At 31.9% G+C, this 14,322-nt stretch overlaps 1 protein-coding gene across 1 annotated transcript in view; it reads right to left on the bottom strand.

Moving 5' to 3' along the window:
- Window positions 1-1,510: 1,510 nt before the first annotated feature.
- LOC111629337 (ubiquitin carboxyl-terminal hydrolase 40-like) overlaps window positions 1,511-14,322 on the bottom strand; it is a 49,983-nt gene continuing 37,171 nt past the window's right edge. The window contains exons 14-29 of the mRNA XM_023373227.1: window positions 13,977-14,207; window positions 13,802-13,895; window positions 13,645-13,718; window positions 13,372-13,573; window positions 13,112-13,281; window positions 12,960-13,022; window positions 12,780-12,885; window positions 12,611-12,699; window positions 12,412-12,535; window positions 12,127-12,342; window positions 5,129-5,357; window positions 4,067-4,132; window positions 3,779-3,992; window positions 2,293-2,385; window positions 2,140-2,225; window positions 1,511-2,065 (exon numbers count right to left, since the gene is read on the bottom strand). Of these exons, the coding sequence (XP_023228995.1) occupies window positions 1,954-2,065; window positions 2,140-2,225; window positions 2,293-2,385; window positions 3,779-3,992; window positions 4,067-4,132; window positions 5,129-5,357; window positions 12,127-12,342; window positions 12,412-12,535; window positions 12,611-12,699; window positions 12,780-12,885; window positions 12,960-13,022; window positions 13,112-13,281; window positions 13,372-13,573; window positions 13,645-13,718; window positions 13,802-13,895; window positions 13,977-14,207 (2,169 nt within the window). The 3' untranslated portion in view covers window positions 1,511-1,953. The remainder of the gene's footprint in view (window positions 2,066-2,139; window positions 2,226-2,292; window positions 2,386-3,778; window positions 3,993-4,066; window positions 4,133-5,128; window positions 5,358-12,126; window positions 12,343-12,411; window positions 12,536-12,610; window positions 12,700-12,779; window positions 12,886-12,959; window positions 13,023-13,111; window positions 13,282-13,371; window positions 13,574-13,644; window positions 13,719-13,801; window positions 13,896-13,976; window positions 14,208-14,322) is intronic.

Here is a 14,322-nt window from a genome sequence, read left to right on the forward strand (position 1 = left end):
CGCCATGGACACCACATCCTTATAACTAACTTGTCCAGGAAACTACACCATCCTCAAGTAACTGCGCAAATCACTTCGCATGGGGTTGGAAGACCCAACCCTAAAGACAATACAACCTGTATTTACAGTACCTGTCAAGTACAACCCGTATTTACAAAAGCTTTACTCTGAGAGTGCTAGGAAGAAATGCATCAGCATCGCATATATGAGGTGTCCTGGTGTATTTGATCTACTCCGTAATGCTAAGGGTACTCCCAACCAGGACATGCTATCTGGAGTATATATCATTCCGCTAAAAGATCATAGGTGTGATGAGGATTTAATATACATTGGCTCCACTAAGCACTTGTTAAGAGTGAGACTAAAGGAATGCAAGGCGAATGTACAGTGCAAGAGAGTAACAACTGCTCTAGCTCATTATGCTACAGATCTTGATATCCAACCAATATTTAAAGAAGCCATTTGTGAGAGCTTTTTCTTTTTATTTAATGTCGCACCATAAAAGGTTTGTGGATGTATATTTCTGTATTTTCATGGTGTTGTGATAAAGTTTTGCAAACATGTGATTTAGCAAATGCTTTTGTAGCATTTTATGTTGTCTAAATTGGTGACATTAATTACGATTAAACATTTATATAAACTTTATTGTTGTGAATAATCATAATTTGTGTGTAAAATAATCACGTTTCATTAATAATTAACTTAATAGTTATTAATATTTATTATTTTGGATAATTTTTTAGTCTCAAAATTGGGACTTTTTCAAATCCTAGTTTTGCACTTTTATATTTTTTAATGTCTGAAATTTAATTGTAAGAAATCATGCATATAAAAGAACTATTTTATTCATTTTAATTTGCTGTTTGAATATATTTGCAAAATTTGTCTGTATTTACTGGTGATTTTTAAAGTTCTGAAATATATATTTATATTTAACTAAGTTGGGAAATTTGTATCAAAAACCAGTTATATATATTAATTTTCTCACTTTATATTGAGTTCTAAATTTGAGATGATTATATCAAACATTTGTTTGTAAAGTTTTAATGCAATGCTATGGTTAGTATAATTTCTTACACTTGAGCAAAAAATTATATTGCTCAAGTGTAAGAAATAAATCTGTAATTATGATTAGAAGAAAACAAATTTTACTGTCAGGTTTATAAAAAAAATACTAAAGTAATAATGTTCAAATGGCTAAGTCTGATAACGTCTGTAATCTGGAATATCCCTATTCTCCAAAGGCTGAATTTATTCCTTATTCTTGTATAATTTTCAAAATAATTTTTGTTGCTGAGATGTGAAATCTTCCAAACCTAAGATGAGATAATACATATTGTATTTTCAATTGTATTTGATGACGTATCCATATTTTGTTAACCAGAGGAGACATAACCAAATACTCATATACAGATGGCAAGAAATTTTTCAGGTTTATTATGTACAGTACATTATATCTATACAAATATATCCATGAGTATGTATGGGATGTTATCAGATGCCTTCCTGTAATCTTTATATATATGCCACCATTCTACGACAAGTACAGGACAAGCAACTGTTCTTTGTATCCTATATAGTTTCTAAAATAGCTATTTTGTTGTTGTGATTCTATATGATGATGGAGGGTTGCTAGTGTTGTATTTTTAGCTTTCATGTATATTGTGCTCTGTGGATTGTTAATTGTGGGTAAAGTGTTTGGCTAATTCCTAGTGCAGAGAGCATCATTAGAGTAAAAATTAATTTATTATGTATTTTACAATTACAGAAAAATACTTACATATAAAAAAATCAATTATTTTATCTAAGCATAAAAGTAATCGACTCCATAAATAAAACAAATTCTGGATTACGACTTTCAGAAAATTTTTCAATTTACTTTTATGATGGTAAATCCAAATTGGAATGAAAGACAATGCGCGTTTCTTTGACTGCCCAAAGTGATTAAAAAAATCAGTTGAAATCCTCCACATGGATTGTCAAGCCTACTTCCGGCTGACTGCTGTTGGTGGCGTCTGTGTCACCACTTCCTGTGCTCCAAGTCTCTTCCAGTTTTTGACTCTCTCTATAATTAATTTGATCTCTTTATCTTTAATAATACATTAAAGAAACATTAAAAATATTAATAAAACGTCATACTTTAGTGAAATTCTCAAAATTTCTATTTTCAGATCATCTTCTGGAGTGTTGAAATCATATAGATTATCACAGTCTGTGTTGGAATCCTGAAACAAGTAAATCTTATTTCTGCAATTTATGGGTATTTACGATATCAAATTTCGCACAACTTACCTTAACACCAATTATGTCTCCGTCTTTTAAATAAAATGGCTTTTGTCTTAAATTTATTTTAGGCAAAGTCCATTTCTTCTTTACTTTGTTTTTCTGTAAAAATTTAATGAAATTATGTAGAGATTTGCTTGTATGTACCGTAAAGCCCATAATCTTGAATTTCTCCTTAAGTCAAATTGCTTGTTGGTCCCAATAACCCTATATAATGTAATGTATTTTCTCTACTCCTTAAGTCAAACTTAGAAGGTGCTCCCTAATCTATTAAGTTCATTGAATCCTTTTGGCATATTGCATGGTTAAGCGACTTTAATAGTGCCAGATAAGCAAGCCAAATGGCATCAAGTTGACATTGTATCAGAAAAATCTGTTAAAATCAAATGGCAAAATCCTAAGTAGATTTTGCCATTTGATATCTCTATAATTGTTTTACCATCCATTTTCTTTGATAATTTTCAATCCTTTATTGATTATTACATACCAATCTGGTCAATGACTGCCTGCTCTCATTTGGATTAAATCACAAAAGAACAAAATAAAATATATCTCACCTTAAATAAATTCTGTGATCTGCCTTTAACTATCCATTCTAACATTGCTAAGTCCAGACTGGACTTCCTTTATTTACTAATTGCTTAAAATATTTTAATAAATTATTATATTAAAGATATTAGAATGTATACATAATGTCGGACTGGTTTAGATTAAGTGTTTTCTCATGCAATTTTTGTAATTTTTCAAACATATAGGCACCATTTTTTAGACTATCCTACTCTCAAAGATCTTTTTTTAATCACATTTCACAAAATATAAATACTGTAGTTGTGAACACTTACTACACATTGATTACTAACATTTCAAAAAGCCAGCAAATGAATATTATATAGATCACGGTTGCTTGCAGTTGTCTTGATTACATGTATTTCCTTAGCACAAGGTTGCCATTGAGAACCGTTTTTACTTATTTCACCCATGTTTTACTCAGAAATTACGTTATCTTAGCCATCACTATAATAATCTTAGGACTGACGAGAGACATTAAGTCCAAAATGTATATCTTTTCCTATCAATAAACCAGACTTTATCCACTCAAAGTGTTCCTGTGTGAATATTATATAATTCTTAATTTTTTTAAAAAATAATTTTATACTGTATTTTATTGTATACTTATTGTATTTGTGGAAGTCATCTGGGAGTCCATCTTGTTGGGAGTCATCTGGGATTCCACTTGTATACTTATTGTATTTTATCTCGTTATACTTTATTTCTTGTATTTTACGTATTTTAATAGGTTTTAATGTTAATTAGGGGAAAGAAACCTATTATTGCAAGACTTTTTCTATTGTAATTGAAAATAAAATAAATAAATAAACAATATATTAAATTCAGGCAAAATAGTCAGAAATTTATCATATAAATCACAATTGCTATATCTCTTTAACAGACTTAAAATTATTTAAAGAAATGTCTCTGGTCTGATTACACTTACCGTAATTTCGTTGATCACTTTCCATTCATAAGTTTCCGGAAAGTATTTGGCCAGGAGAAACCTGTCTGCTGGAACTCCAAGATATTCCGACACGACTTGGCACAGACTTTTAATATTTGCCGACTTTCCGGTCTCCCAGATGACTTCCACTGGCGGCCCATAAGTACGCAGGTCAGATATTCTCCAGTGAACATTTAAAAGAATTTCGCTCTGCCTGTAAATTTAAAAGCAAAATGTGCTTATAGATATATTTATATTTTATAAATAATAATTTATGTATATACTTACAAAAGATCTTCCTCTTCAGTCAATATCTGAACTGCAATTGATTGATTGTTATATAATTTCAATTTTCTGAAATAGTTGTAAATAATTTTGTATGATTACATTAAGAAATTACAGGAAATTTTTCATAATTGTGAATTATTAGTAACTAGCAGTTTCTTTATAAAAAATGTTGATGGAGAATTAAACACTTTTACAGAGGGATTTCTTTTTAATTTTATAAGATGGGTTAATCGAATAATTTTTCTATCAAATCTTGTTTTCTTGATGCACTCAAAAAGCACATTCAAATCAAGGATTCCCTACTTGAAAACTGTGATTCATACTGCTTGGGTGCTATGTGGAATGATGAGAGTATGGAAGTTTAAATAAATTTATCGCTACTTATGTATTATCAAAGCATTTGTCCAAAGCTCTGTACAGAAAAATATCTTGTGCATAGAACTCTCGGTTCTATTTGCAGGACCACACTGGCTACTCTGTCATGTAATAAAAGAACTCTTCCTGGAGATGTGTTTTATACCAGGTCCAAACAAATGATAGTTGTTAGAAGTGAGATGTGGTATGTCTGAACACTGACATATTTTATAAAACAATAAAAGTCTTGTTAAAAAATACAGTTAAATGCAATGAATACAAACTGCTGGATAATTAAAATTTATTGTTATTCCTTTAGTATTAAAAAAATACAAAAATATTATAATTGTATTTTTCTTGTCAACCAATTTATACAATATATGTTGCAAGAATTCTGTAAACATCTAGAGAATGAGTGTACATGGTGCATGTTTCAGTGATACTTGCATCTAAACAGTAAAATTGTTTAGCTGTTCACATGTATGGAAAGAATGTAAAGAGAAAATGTTACAGTACGGAGAAAAATTATAAACTTTTAGAAAAACTGTTTTAAGTTTAAAATATATATGATCAATATTTGGATTCCTCATGATGTTTCAGTTAAAAAATGCTTCAAATGTCTTACAATGGTCTTTGCACCACATTTAATGTTTAAGTAAAAATGCAGAAATAACATTTCGTAATATGAAGGTATCTGCTGGCACTCACCTCAGCGAAGCAGCGTGACCTCTCAGAATGCGACCGGGTTTGTTTCCTTCTAATAATCTGAGTCTCAAATAGAGTGTGCCTGGAAGACTGCAGGTACTGAGATTTGGAAGAGTTAAGAGTTGGCGTTTGAGATCGGTCAGCGTCGACTCGGCGGAGATTTCCACTTCTCCCAACTGAATGGGCACGTAATTGTAATAGTGGGAGATTCCAGAACATTCACCGTTCATAACTGTTTAAATTTTATACAAAACAATATTTTGCAATTGTTAAATACACAAATCCAAATTAATATATTAATAAAATAGATACATCAATGACAATTTTAATTTTATTTTAAAATTGAATTATGATTATGGAAATAACAGAGTATTAAATATAGCTAATTAACATAGCAGTTTAACTATAGTAAATTAATGAACTATTTATAAAACACAATCATAATTATTGTGCTATGTTTTATATGATCACATTAATGATAACGGATAGGCAATCATGTGACTAGTAACATTCAACAATATCAACACTCAGATGGATAGACAGACAAGAGATGAATTCCTAGAATATCAAAAACATTTTAAAATTCAAACCATATCACATCAGAAATTTGTTTGAAAGTTCCCCCACACATTTCAAACAGGTTATCACAGGTGGGTAGCCATGTAAGTGATTTCACTGCACCAAGCTATCAAAAATGTAAGACGATGACATACAAAGTGATGACAATGCTGATGAAAGTGAGAATGAAGACAGTAATATTACACAATATAAAAGTAAGTACTCTAAGCCAATGTTTACCTTTAGAGATGTTGACAAATGCCTTGAAATGTTCAGTGGCGATGTTGAGAAATATGTCGTTAAGTGTATCTCCAATTTCAAAGACATGGTGGAAATGTGTAAATGAAATGGTATGCAGAAGATGGTTTATGCAAAATGACTACTCAGAAATTCAGCAAGAATGTACATAAACTGTAAACAGTGTATTAAAACATGGAGAGCATTAAAAAAAGCTATTTGTGTCAAATTTGTTTCAAAACAGAACAGCAAAAAGATTCACAAGCAACTTTCAATAGAAGTAAAGCATTAGTGAAACTTATCAAGAATACATGTATCGGATGATTGAAATTTTGTCACAAAATACAATTGAGGATGAATCAGTGATACATACATGATGAACAAGTAAGAAAAACAGTGCTTTATTGTGCTACAACTTTCAAAAAATTTTGACAAATATGTGAATTCATGAAGACGTGAAATCAAATCATAAGCAAATTGCTAAAATGACAGCAAGATTCAAAAAGCTGGGACAAGAGATAAAGCCTAACAAAACTTATGGAGAAGAAAAACATTGTTATAACTGTGGTGGGAAATATCATGTAAGTAAAAGTTGTCTAAAGAAAGATAAAGAAATGAAATGTTTCATCTGTAATAATTTTAGTCATATTTCATTGCAATGTCCTCAAAATATTGAGAAGCCAACTTATGAAGTAAAGAGAAAAAATTTAAGTTGTAGACAGTGAAAGAAGTCAAAATAGGGGAAGTGAGCTTTACAGCATTTACAGTTCCAAGAAGTGATATATATATTTGATGAGAGCCAATGATTATGTAAGGATGGGCAACTGGAAATTCACTAGAATTTCATGAAGCAAGTGAGTGAAAGAGTTCTATACTGGAAAGTTTTTGGACTGTAGTAAGTGTTGACAGAGACCAATTTTCAGTTCCCACACATGTATTTTTCCTAGTTCATTCCTTGTTTATCAATTATGTTGGAAGAAGACTTTATGAAACAAGTTTATATTATTTTAAGACAAGTCACCAAACTATGGCCCATGGGCCAGATCCAGCCAGCTGCCTCAGTGTGCCACAAATGAGCTAAAATATAATTATTTATACGGAAATATCATAGATTGTAGATTAACTTATTAAATAACTTGCGTCGATGACTTCTCTTCAGCTGGTTTGCTGTCTCCCTATTTAACTTTTGTATGATTAATATGGCTCAAGTCAACACCAAGTCAATGTAGAAAAAATTAAAGTAAGTGTAAGTAAAAATTCCAAAATTGGTCCAATCTGATTTTTGCATTTGATAGTAATATAATTTTTAGGAAAATCAGTGAAATAAAAAATTTGAAGACTTTTTGTGACTTTGGATATTGGAGGGCTTTTTGTTTAAGTACCTGTGATGAAGTTTCTAAGAAAATCGATTATGAGCTTGCTGCAGTGATCGTGTTTGTGTATTGGTAAATAAATATGTTGTTTTTAATTAGTTTTGTGTATTCAGTATAATTTATTGAACAAAATGATTATTCGGCCATGCTCGTCATTCTCTCAGTTATCTGGCCCACTGTGAAAAAAGTTTGATGATCCTGGTTTAAGAGAAAGTTCTGTTGAAAAAATCATGAAAGTAAAAGACACAAAAATAAACATTCCAGACATATAATATTGATGTTGCTTGCATAAATACTGACTTGGTGTTGACTTGAGCCATATTAATCATACAAAAGTTAAAGAGGGAGACAGCAAACCAGCTGAAGAGAAGTCATTGATGCAAGTTATTTCATCTCTGTTTAAACATAATCCTGAAATTCCAAATGTAAAATTATTAAAAGTTAAACAAGTAGAAGAACACTTATTTTGTAATGAAGGAAATCAGCAAATTATCACTTCACCCTCATTTGATTGTTTGCTTAAGGGATAAGTTTTCAATTACAGAAATTACTTCTGTACAACAGAAAAAAATTCTGCTTATAGTAAAAAGGAAAAGAGAGAAACCAGAAAGATTTTCGAATCAACCTGACAAAAGTGATAGACCTTTTTATACTTATCACATCAATCATCTAAGTTGTTTAACACAGACTTGGAAGCATTATCAGTATGTACTTGCAGTTACAGATGCCTTTGCCAAGTTTCTATGGAACTATCCCACTAAATCAATAGGAAGAGAGGAAGTTATAATTTGACTGAAAAAAATGGGTGGCTCCATTTGGTAACCCTAAGCAAATTGTGTCTGAAAGTACATCAGCATTTATGTAGAGTGCTTTTAAAGATTATTGCAAGCAAGAAAACATCGAGCATATTCGAATTACTACAGGCGTTCCAAGTACCAATGAACAGATGGAAAGAATGCATCAAGTCATGATTTCATTGCTTCTAGACTGTCTGCTCCAAAGCCTGAAGAATGGTATAAGCATGTTGATCTGGCAATGACATACATCAATTCCTTGTATAACCAAAATATTGATAAGTCTGCTTTTGAATTGCTGTTTGGTACCAAAATGCATTTGAGGGAGGATCTTAAACTACAAGAACTGAGATAGAGAAAATTCTGTGCTTTGAGGAAGAAAGGGATGAAATCAGAGCAATGGTAAGAAAGAGAACATTAAGAAACTGAAAGCAGGAAAACTTTTAACAAGAAAAGGAAATGCCGTGGTAAATTCTTAGTTAGTGATCTTGTAGTTAGCTATTAGGAGATCATATATGCTCCTCCAGGTTAAAAATCAATCCAAAATTCTTACAGCCACACCAAATCATAACAATTCTAAGAAATGACAGATATTTAGTGGAAAAGACAGATGATCATGAAGGCCCAATTCAGACGTCTACTTCAGCAAATAATATCCAAAGCATGGATCACATTGACTAACAAAGTTTTTGACTAGCCAGATGAGGACATCAGGGACGATGTCAGTTGTCAGAATGGCCAAATATGGGAATTAGATGAGTGAAATTTCTGAACTCTAAATTAAAAAAAATCAAAGGGCATTTGTTTCTCTAAAAAAATAAAAGGAGGGGCAGATGAGATGACAACAGTTACAAAAGGTGAGAAAAACAACATGAATGCAAGAATTCACAGAGTTTTTACTTGTTTAGACTATGATTGGATCCTAATTATATTATACCTTCTTTTTTTGTTATATTTCCTATATTAATACTAAAAAACACTTAAAAAATGATAAATATATATACTTTCCATCCCATAAAAAAATTTTCTTCAAACCTTTGATAGATTTTTAGTTGCCAATTAGCCATGTCTGATTTGATTGAGAAAGTACATCCAACTTGAGCATCCAAATTGCTTGGTTACTTGTCATTTGGACACTGATTTTTTATGTCTCACACAAGCAGTAAATCATTCATGAATACTCAGCTTTATGGGTTAATTGTTCAGACTGACTAGTAACTAATTTACAACTTAAAATCAAGACAACACTACTAATAAAAATCGATGAGTCAAAAGTTTATTATACAATAAAATGTTTTTTGACATAATTTAACTGTTGTTACGTCTACCTTTCTGCATTTTATTTGCAATGGTGTCATATTTATAAAACTGCAAGTTACATTGCAATGACAATTTCACCATATATGTGCTAACAATATAAATTTGAAACAAAAATATTAATTCTTTGCGTTGACATTAAATAGCAAAGACAAATTATCATTATTTATAGAAGATATACCAGGTATATTTATCAGATAAATTTAATAAAACAAAATTGACTTCTAGATATTGTTTATTTTGTCTGTGTAGCTGTATTGGATATGTAATGAAATAATATTTGCAAATCACACCTAAATTCAAACTTTCCAGCAAATAAAATTAAAGAAATATAAGGATCAAACATCCACTAAATTTATCAGCCTTTCTCAGGAAATACAAACTGAAAAAACCATTCTATAAACAGAACATAGCTGCCTTGTAAATTTTAAAAGAATAAAAACAGCTGTGACGTATCGTGTATGACATATATTATGAGTCTAGTGTTTCCATGCTGATGATACAGGAATGACATCTGTGTTGATGCAGGTTCCACTGCTGCTCGCCTTGTAGATCTCCACTGCTTTTAAAATTTTAATACTTTGCCTGTCAAAGACCTTGTGTATTAGCTTGGCCAGGTCCCAACAGGGGGAAACCCCTGGACTGCTGGCATATCGTGCTAAAGCCATATTGATGTTACCTTTTAGCATGTCATATTTGTGATCTTTTAGTCTGGCTTGCAGCGATCTGTATGTGGATCCTACATAAGCTAGTAATCTGTCAAACCTCTCGTCTTATAGGGGGATGTGATAAATCTCAGGAGCCATAGCGCCCTCAGTGTGAGAACAGGTAAACTTTGCACTGCTGCCACAAAAGAGGTTATCCATATAACTGCCAGCCACGGAAGACATGATCCTTGACACAAAGATGCTATCCAAGAACAAAGTGTGAGATCCGAATAGCCCTCGGGTCTAAATTAATAATTTTAAAAATAATGTTAAAGTTTTGACATAAATTATTCTTTCACTTTGGGTGAAAAAAATAACGTTTTCTAGCCTGGGAAAACAGCTAAGAGAGTCACTTCCTTTCACGGAAGTTAGAACATCCTCTGTCTTTCCCCTTATCTGCTAAAAATCTCGCTTTGATGGGAACTGTTTACCCCTCATTTCATCCCCTTTCCATCCATTCACGTGGATAAAGCCTCGGCTGATAATTGGTCGTAGATGAGAAGATATATGGGATGTTCAACCGAATTCGAGGAGTTTGTCAGGAGATCTGATAGTAGAAAGAAGTCTCCATATTGGCTCCACCCCGGCCCTTAGGAGTTCATCAGCAGACCTGGAAGAGTCAGGACTCCACATATTCGCTCGCTAAGGCCATCTCCCTTTGGAGTTCGTCGACAGTTCTGAAAGTGACAAGACTCCACAGAAGTGTTCTCTCTAAGGCAACGCCCTTGAGAGTTTGTCCATAGATCAAATAGTGGAAAGGACTCCATACATATGCCAGCAGATCAACACATCGTCATCCCTGAACAAGTTACTCCTAAGTTATCTATGAGGTACCTTGACGAATAAGAAGATGACACTGCCAAGTAAACAGGTTGTATGTTTAAGACTAGATTGTGAGCTCTCTCTCTCACTGGTATAGGCTAAGAATAGATATCCTCCTGACACAATTACTTTGTTATTCCGTTCGTGATTGATAGTCTTAGATTATTTGAATATTTCTTGTTTGTATCAGTATTATTTAGTTGTTTATTAAATTCTATATACTTTGTTAAGAGATGTCTCTGTATTATTATTTCCTGAATCAGATCTACGGTATGGATTTCACGCGTGTTTATCCGCGTTACGCAAAGTAGATAAACTGGTGTCGGGACCTGACAAGATCTAGAATTCACCCTCTAGATCATTTTTAAACATTTTTCTCGCCCTCCTATAAAAGTAAGAGAACCGATCTCATGATCACGTGCCTGTAAGCGGCGTAGACTAAGATCTACGTCCTTGGCTACTCACAAAAGCAATTGATGGTGATTGCTTTGTTCTTGTCTTTGTTCATTTCTTGCACCTATTTTCCGTTAGATATACACGGTGCTGATTTTATTGTTGACTCCTAGGCCCAAATTTCATTATGCATGTTCAGTCGCATCACAGAGCACAGACATTGATACTTTAATAATCTGGTATATCAAAAATGAAATTATGGACCCTCATTTACAACTTATTTTTTACATTCAAATAGACCCTCATTATATTTTTGGATTCCTCATAAAAAACAGCAAAGTTTTATCAGTATTGGCCCATTAAATTTTCAGAACAAACTCGAATCTGTAATGAAACAGAAATAAGACATGCTAGTGACTGTAAAACATTGCACAACAAAGTTGCATGATTTGTGCAATATCGCTTTGTTGCATGCACTCGTAAACGATCATGTATGTCAAAAACAAAGTCATGGACTCATTTTTTATTGTATTTTTGGATTCCTTATCACAATTAATGGAAAATGACAAAGTATAATCAAAATCGATCAAACATATTTTGAGAACAAACACAACTCTGTAAGCCTTATAAAAGAGGCTTCACTAACTCTCTGCCTCAAATATCTTATACTTTTGATCAAGTGCATATAATTTTTCTCTGTCACTAATTGCATTCAAACACAGAGAACAAAAACTACTGTATGACAATTTTAACATTTATATATATCATTTTACAAAGAAATTGCAACTAAATAGACTTACTTCTTGTGTCATTTGAATTTTGATTTTGATTGCAAGTGAATGTTTCATATAACCACATGTAAAGAGTGAGATATCCTGGAGGAGGAAGACGACCTTCTAAAATAATCAAATAATCACCGTGATCCACTCCTTCCTCTTCTAAGCTCATATTTTCATTAACTAATGGACTGGTGGGTTCTCCACGCCAATTCGTCTTGCAAAGATGCCAACTTTCTCCTAAAATTGGTGATAATAAAATAACTATTTGGTAAAGAATATTATCTTATAAGATAAACAGTATAATACCATCTAAACCGGACTGCTTCAGCATTAATTTTAGACATTCTGAAATGCTTAATTTACGACTGACCGTCACTTCATATGCAGGAGCATCATCAATCATCTCATTTATGCTAAACAGTAAAGTTACCTACAAAGTTTATACAACTTTATCAATATTTTATTAATAAATAATGACTTAAAAATGTAAAATACTGATTAATACTTGATTAGACTTTGGTGAAACTCCTTTTTCTAAAATTAATTTACAACTGTCCGTTATCCCCGCTTCTCTAAGAGTTAAATCTAAATAAACTAAGAAGAATTTATAACGATTTATTAGAAAAAGTTGCAAGAATACAACATGCCAAGAAGTTATCTCAATTATTTCATACTTGACGGTTTCTGACGACGACCATCGGCGACTTTTCTCAGTCTATAATCAATACTGTTGTCGAATGAAAATCGTTGTATGAGCAGGTTTAAAAGATCTGAAATATTCTAAGATTGACAATTATTTTTAAAAGTTTTGAAAGATCATTTGAAATCAATAGTGATGATAATTGCATAATCACTTGTTTTGGATCTACTTCGACTTCATTTTGAATTGGATTGGGAAGTGCACAACCACTGTTAATCTATAAGAAAAGTTATTTTTGTTTTTATGTATATTGTTTCAATAGTTTAATGTATAAATCATCAGATGTGAGCACACATCAACACTCACCATGCATCTGTTCTCAACAATTACAGTAATCAATTTTGTATAGTTATCACTTTTATCACAGCTGCTAGTAGCAAGAATATTGTCACCATCTAAAAGGTTGAGTTCTATCAACGACATTCCTTCTTTCAAGTCATCAAAGGTCGTAACTGTCGAATCGTCATCTAAAACAACTATAAAGTATTAAAAAGTATTAGCAAAAAGTTGAATGCAATATTAAATGCTTTAAGTATTAGTAAGTAATTAACAAAAGAAACACTCACTTTGAAATTCAACCTTACTAATGACAATATCCTCTAAGTTTAAGGGTGTAATATCACAAAGCAGAACTTTTAACTCTCCTAAGGTCATACTCTTTGGAAATCCCCGTGTCATTTTAATACAATCTGTGTCACTCAACCTGCAGGTGACATTTAACAAAATAGGCTCGTGGTGAATGCCCACGAGAATAATTTCGCCTCCAACCTACAAATATATATTGCAAATTTGTGAAAAATTAATCATCAATTTTTGCACATTAATTAAGCAATGACTACCTCTTTGCCATTCCAAACAAATAATTTAGTTCCGTCCGTAATTTGTAAATCTATAAGACTTTCCGAATCTTGACCTATCACAGTATAATTGCACAAAGGATAAATTAAGTTTGCACAAATTAAATTTTTTCTATTGTAATGAATAAAAACAAATTACTAGGACTTAGTTCTTCATACAGATGAAGACCTGCAGGCACTTCACTCAGAAGATGAATTGTATCGTGGCTTTCCGGACAGAACGCCATACCTAACTAAGAATTTGCAAATTTAAAATGATTCGGATTAAAATTTAGTTTCAATTTCTTTTGACATAAAATAACTAAAATCCTTACTTGCCCAATCTGATTTCGTAAATCAGCCAGAGTCTTGCGTTTATCGATACTCAATTCCAGAATGCTCAGCATTTCTGGAATGGGTTGTAAAGCACCTTGATAATACTGATGATGAATGCCAAAATGAATTTGCAAGTTAATACTGTTTACGATGGCATCATATTCGTTCCTGAAAAATCCAAATATATATTCATTCAAATAATTTTGGTTAACTTTGACATGCTCGATAACTCATTTAACTGACTTTTCATCTATATTTTAAGAATAATTAAAAGCAGTTTGGAACACCTGTATGTTGTTATTCAAGAATCATCAAACTATATCTCAGTTAAAAAATAACTGTCTA

The sequence above is a fragment of the Centruroides sculpturatus genome, unplaced genomic scaffold (genome assembly GCF_000671375.1).
Source record: "Centruroides sculpturatus isolate CEXI.00-Female unplaced genomic scaffold, Cexi_2.0 scaffold395, whole genome shotgun sequence".
NCBI classification, from domain to species: Eukaryota; Metazoa; Arthropoda; class Arachnida; order Scorpiones; family Buthidae; genus Centruroides; species Centruroides sculpturatus.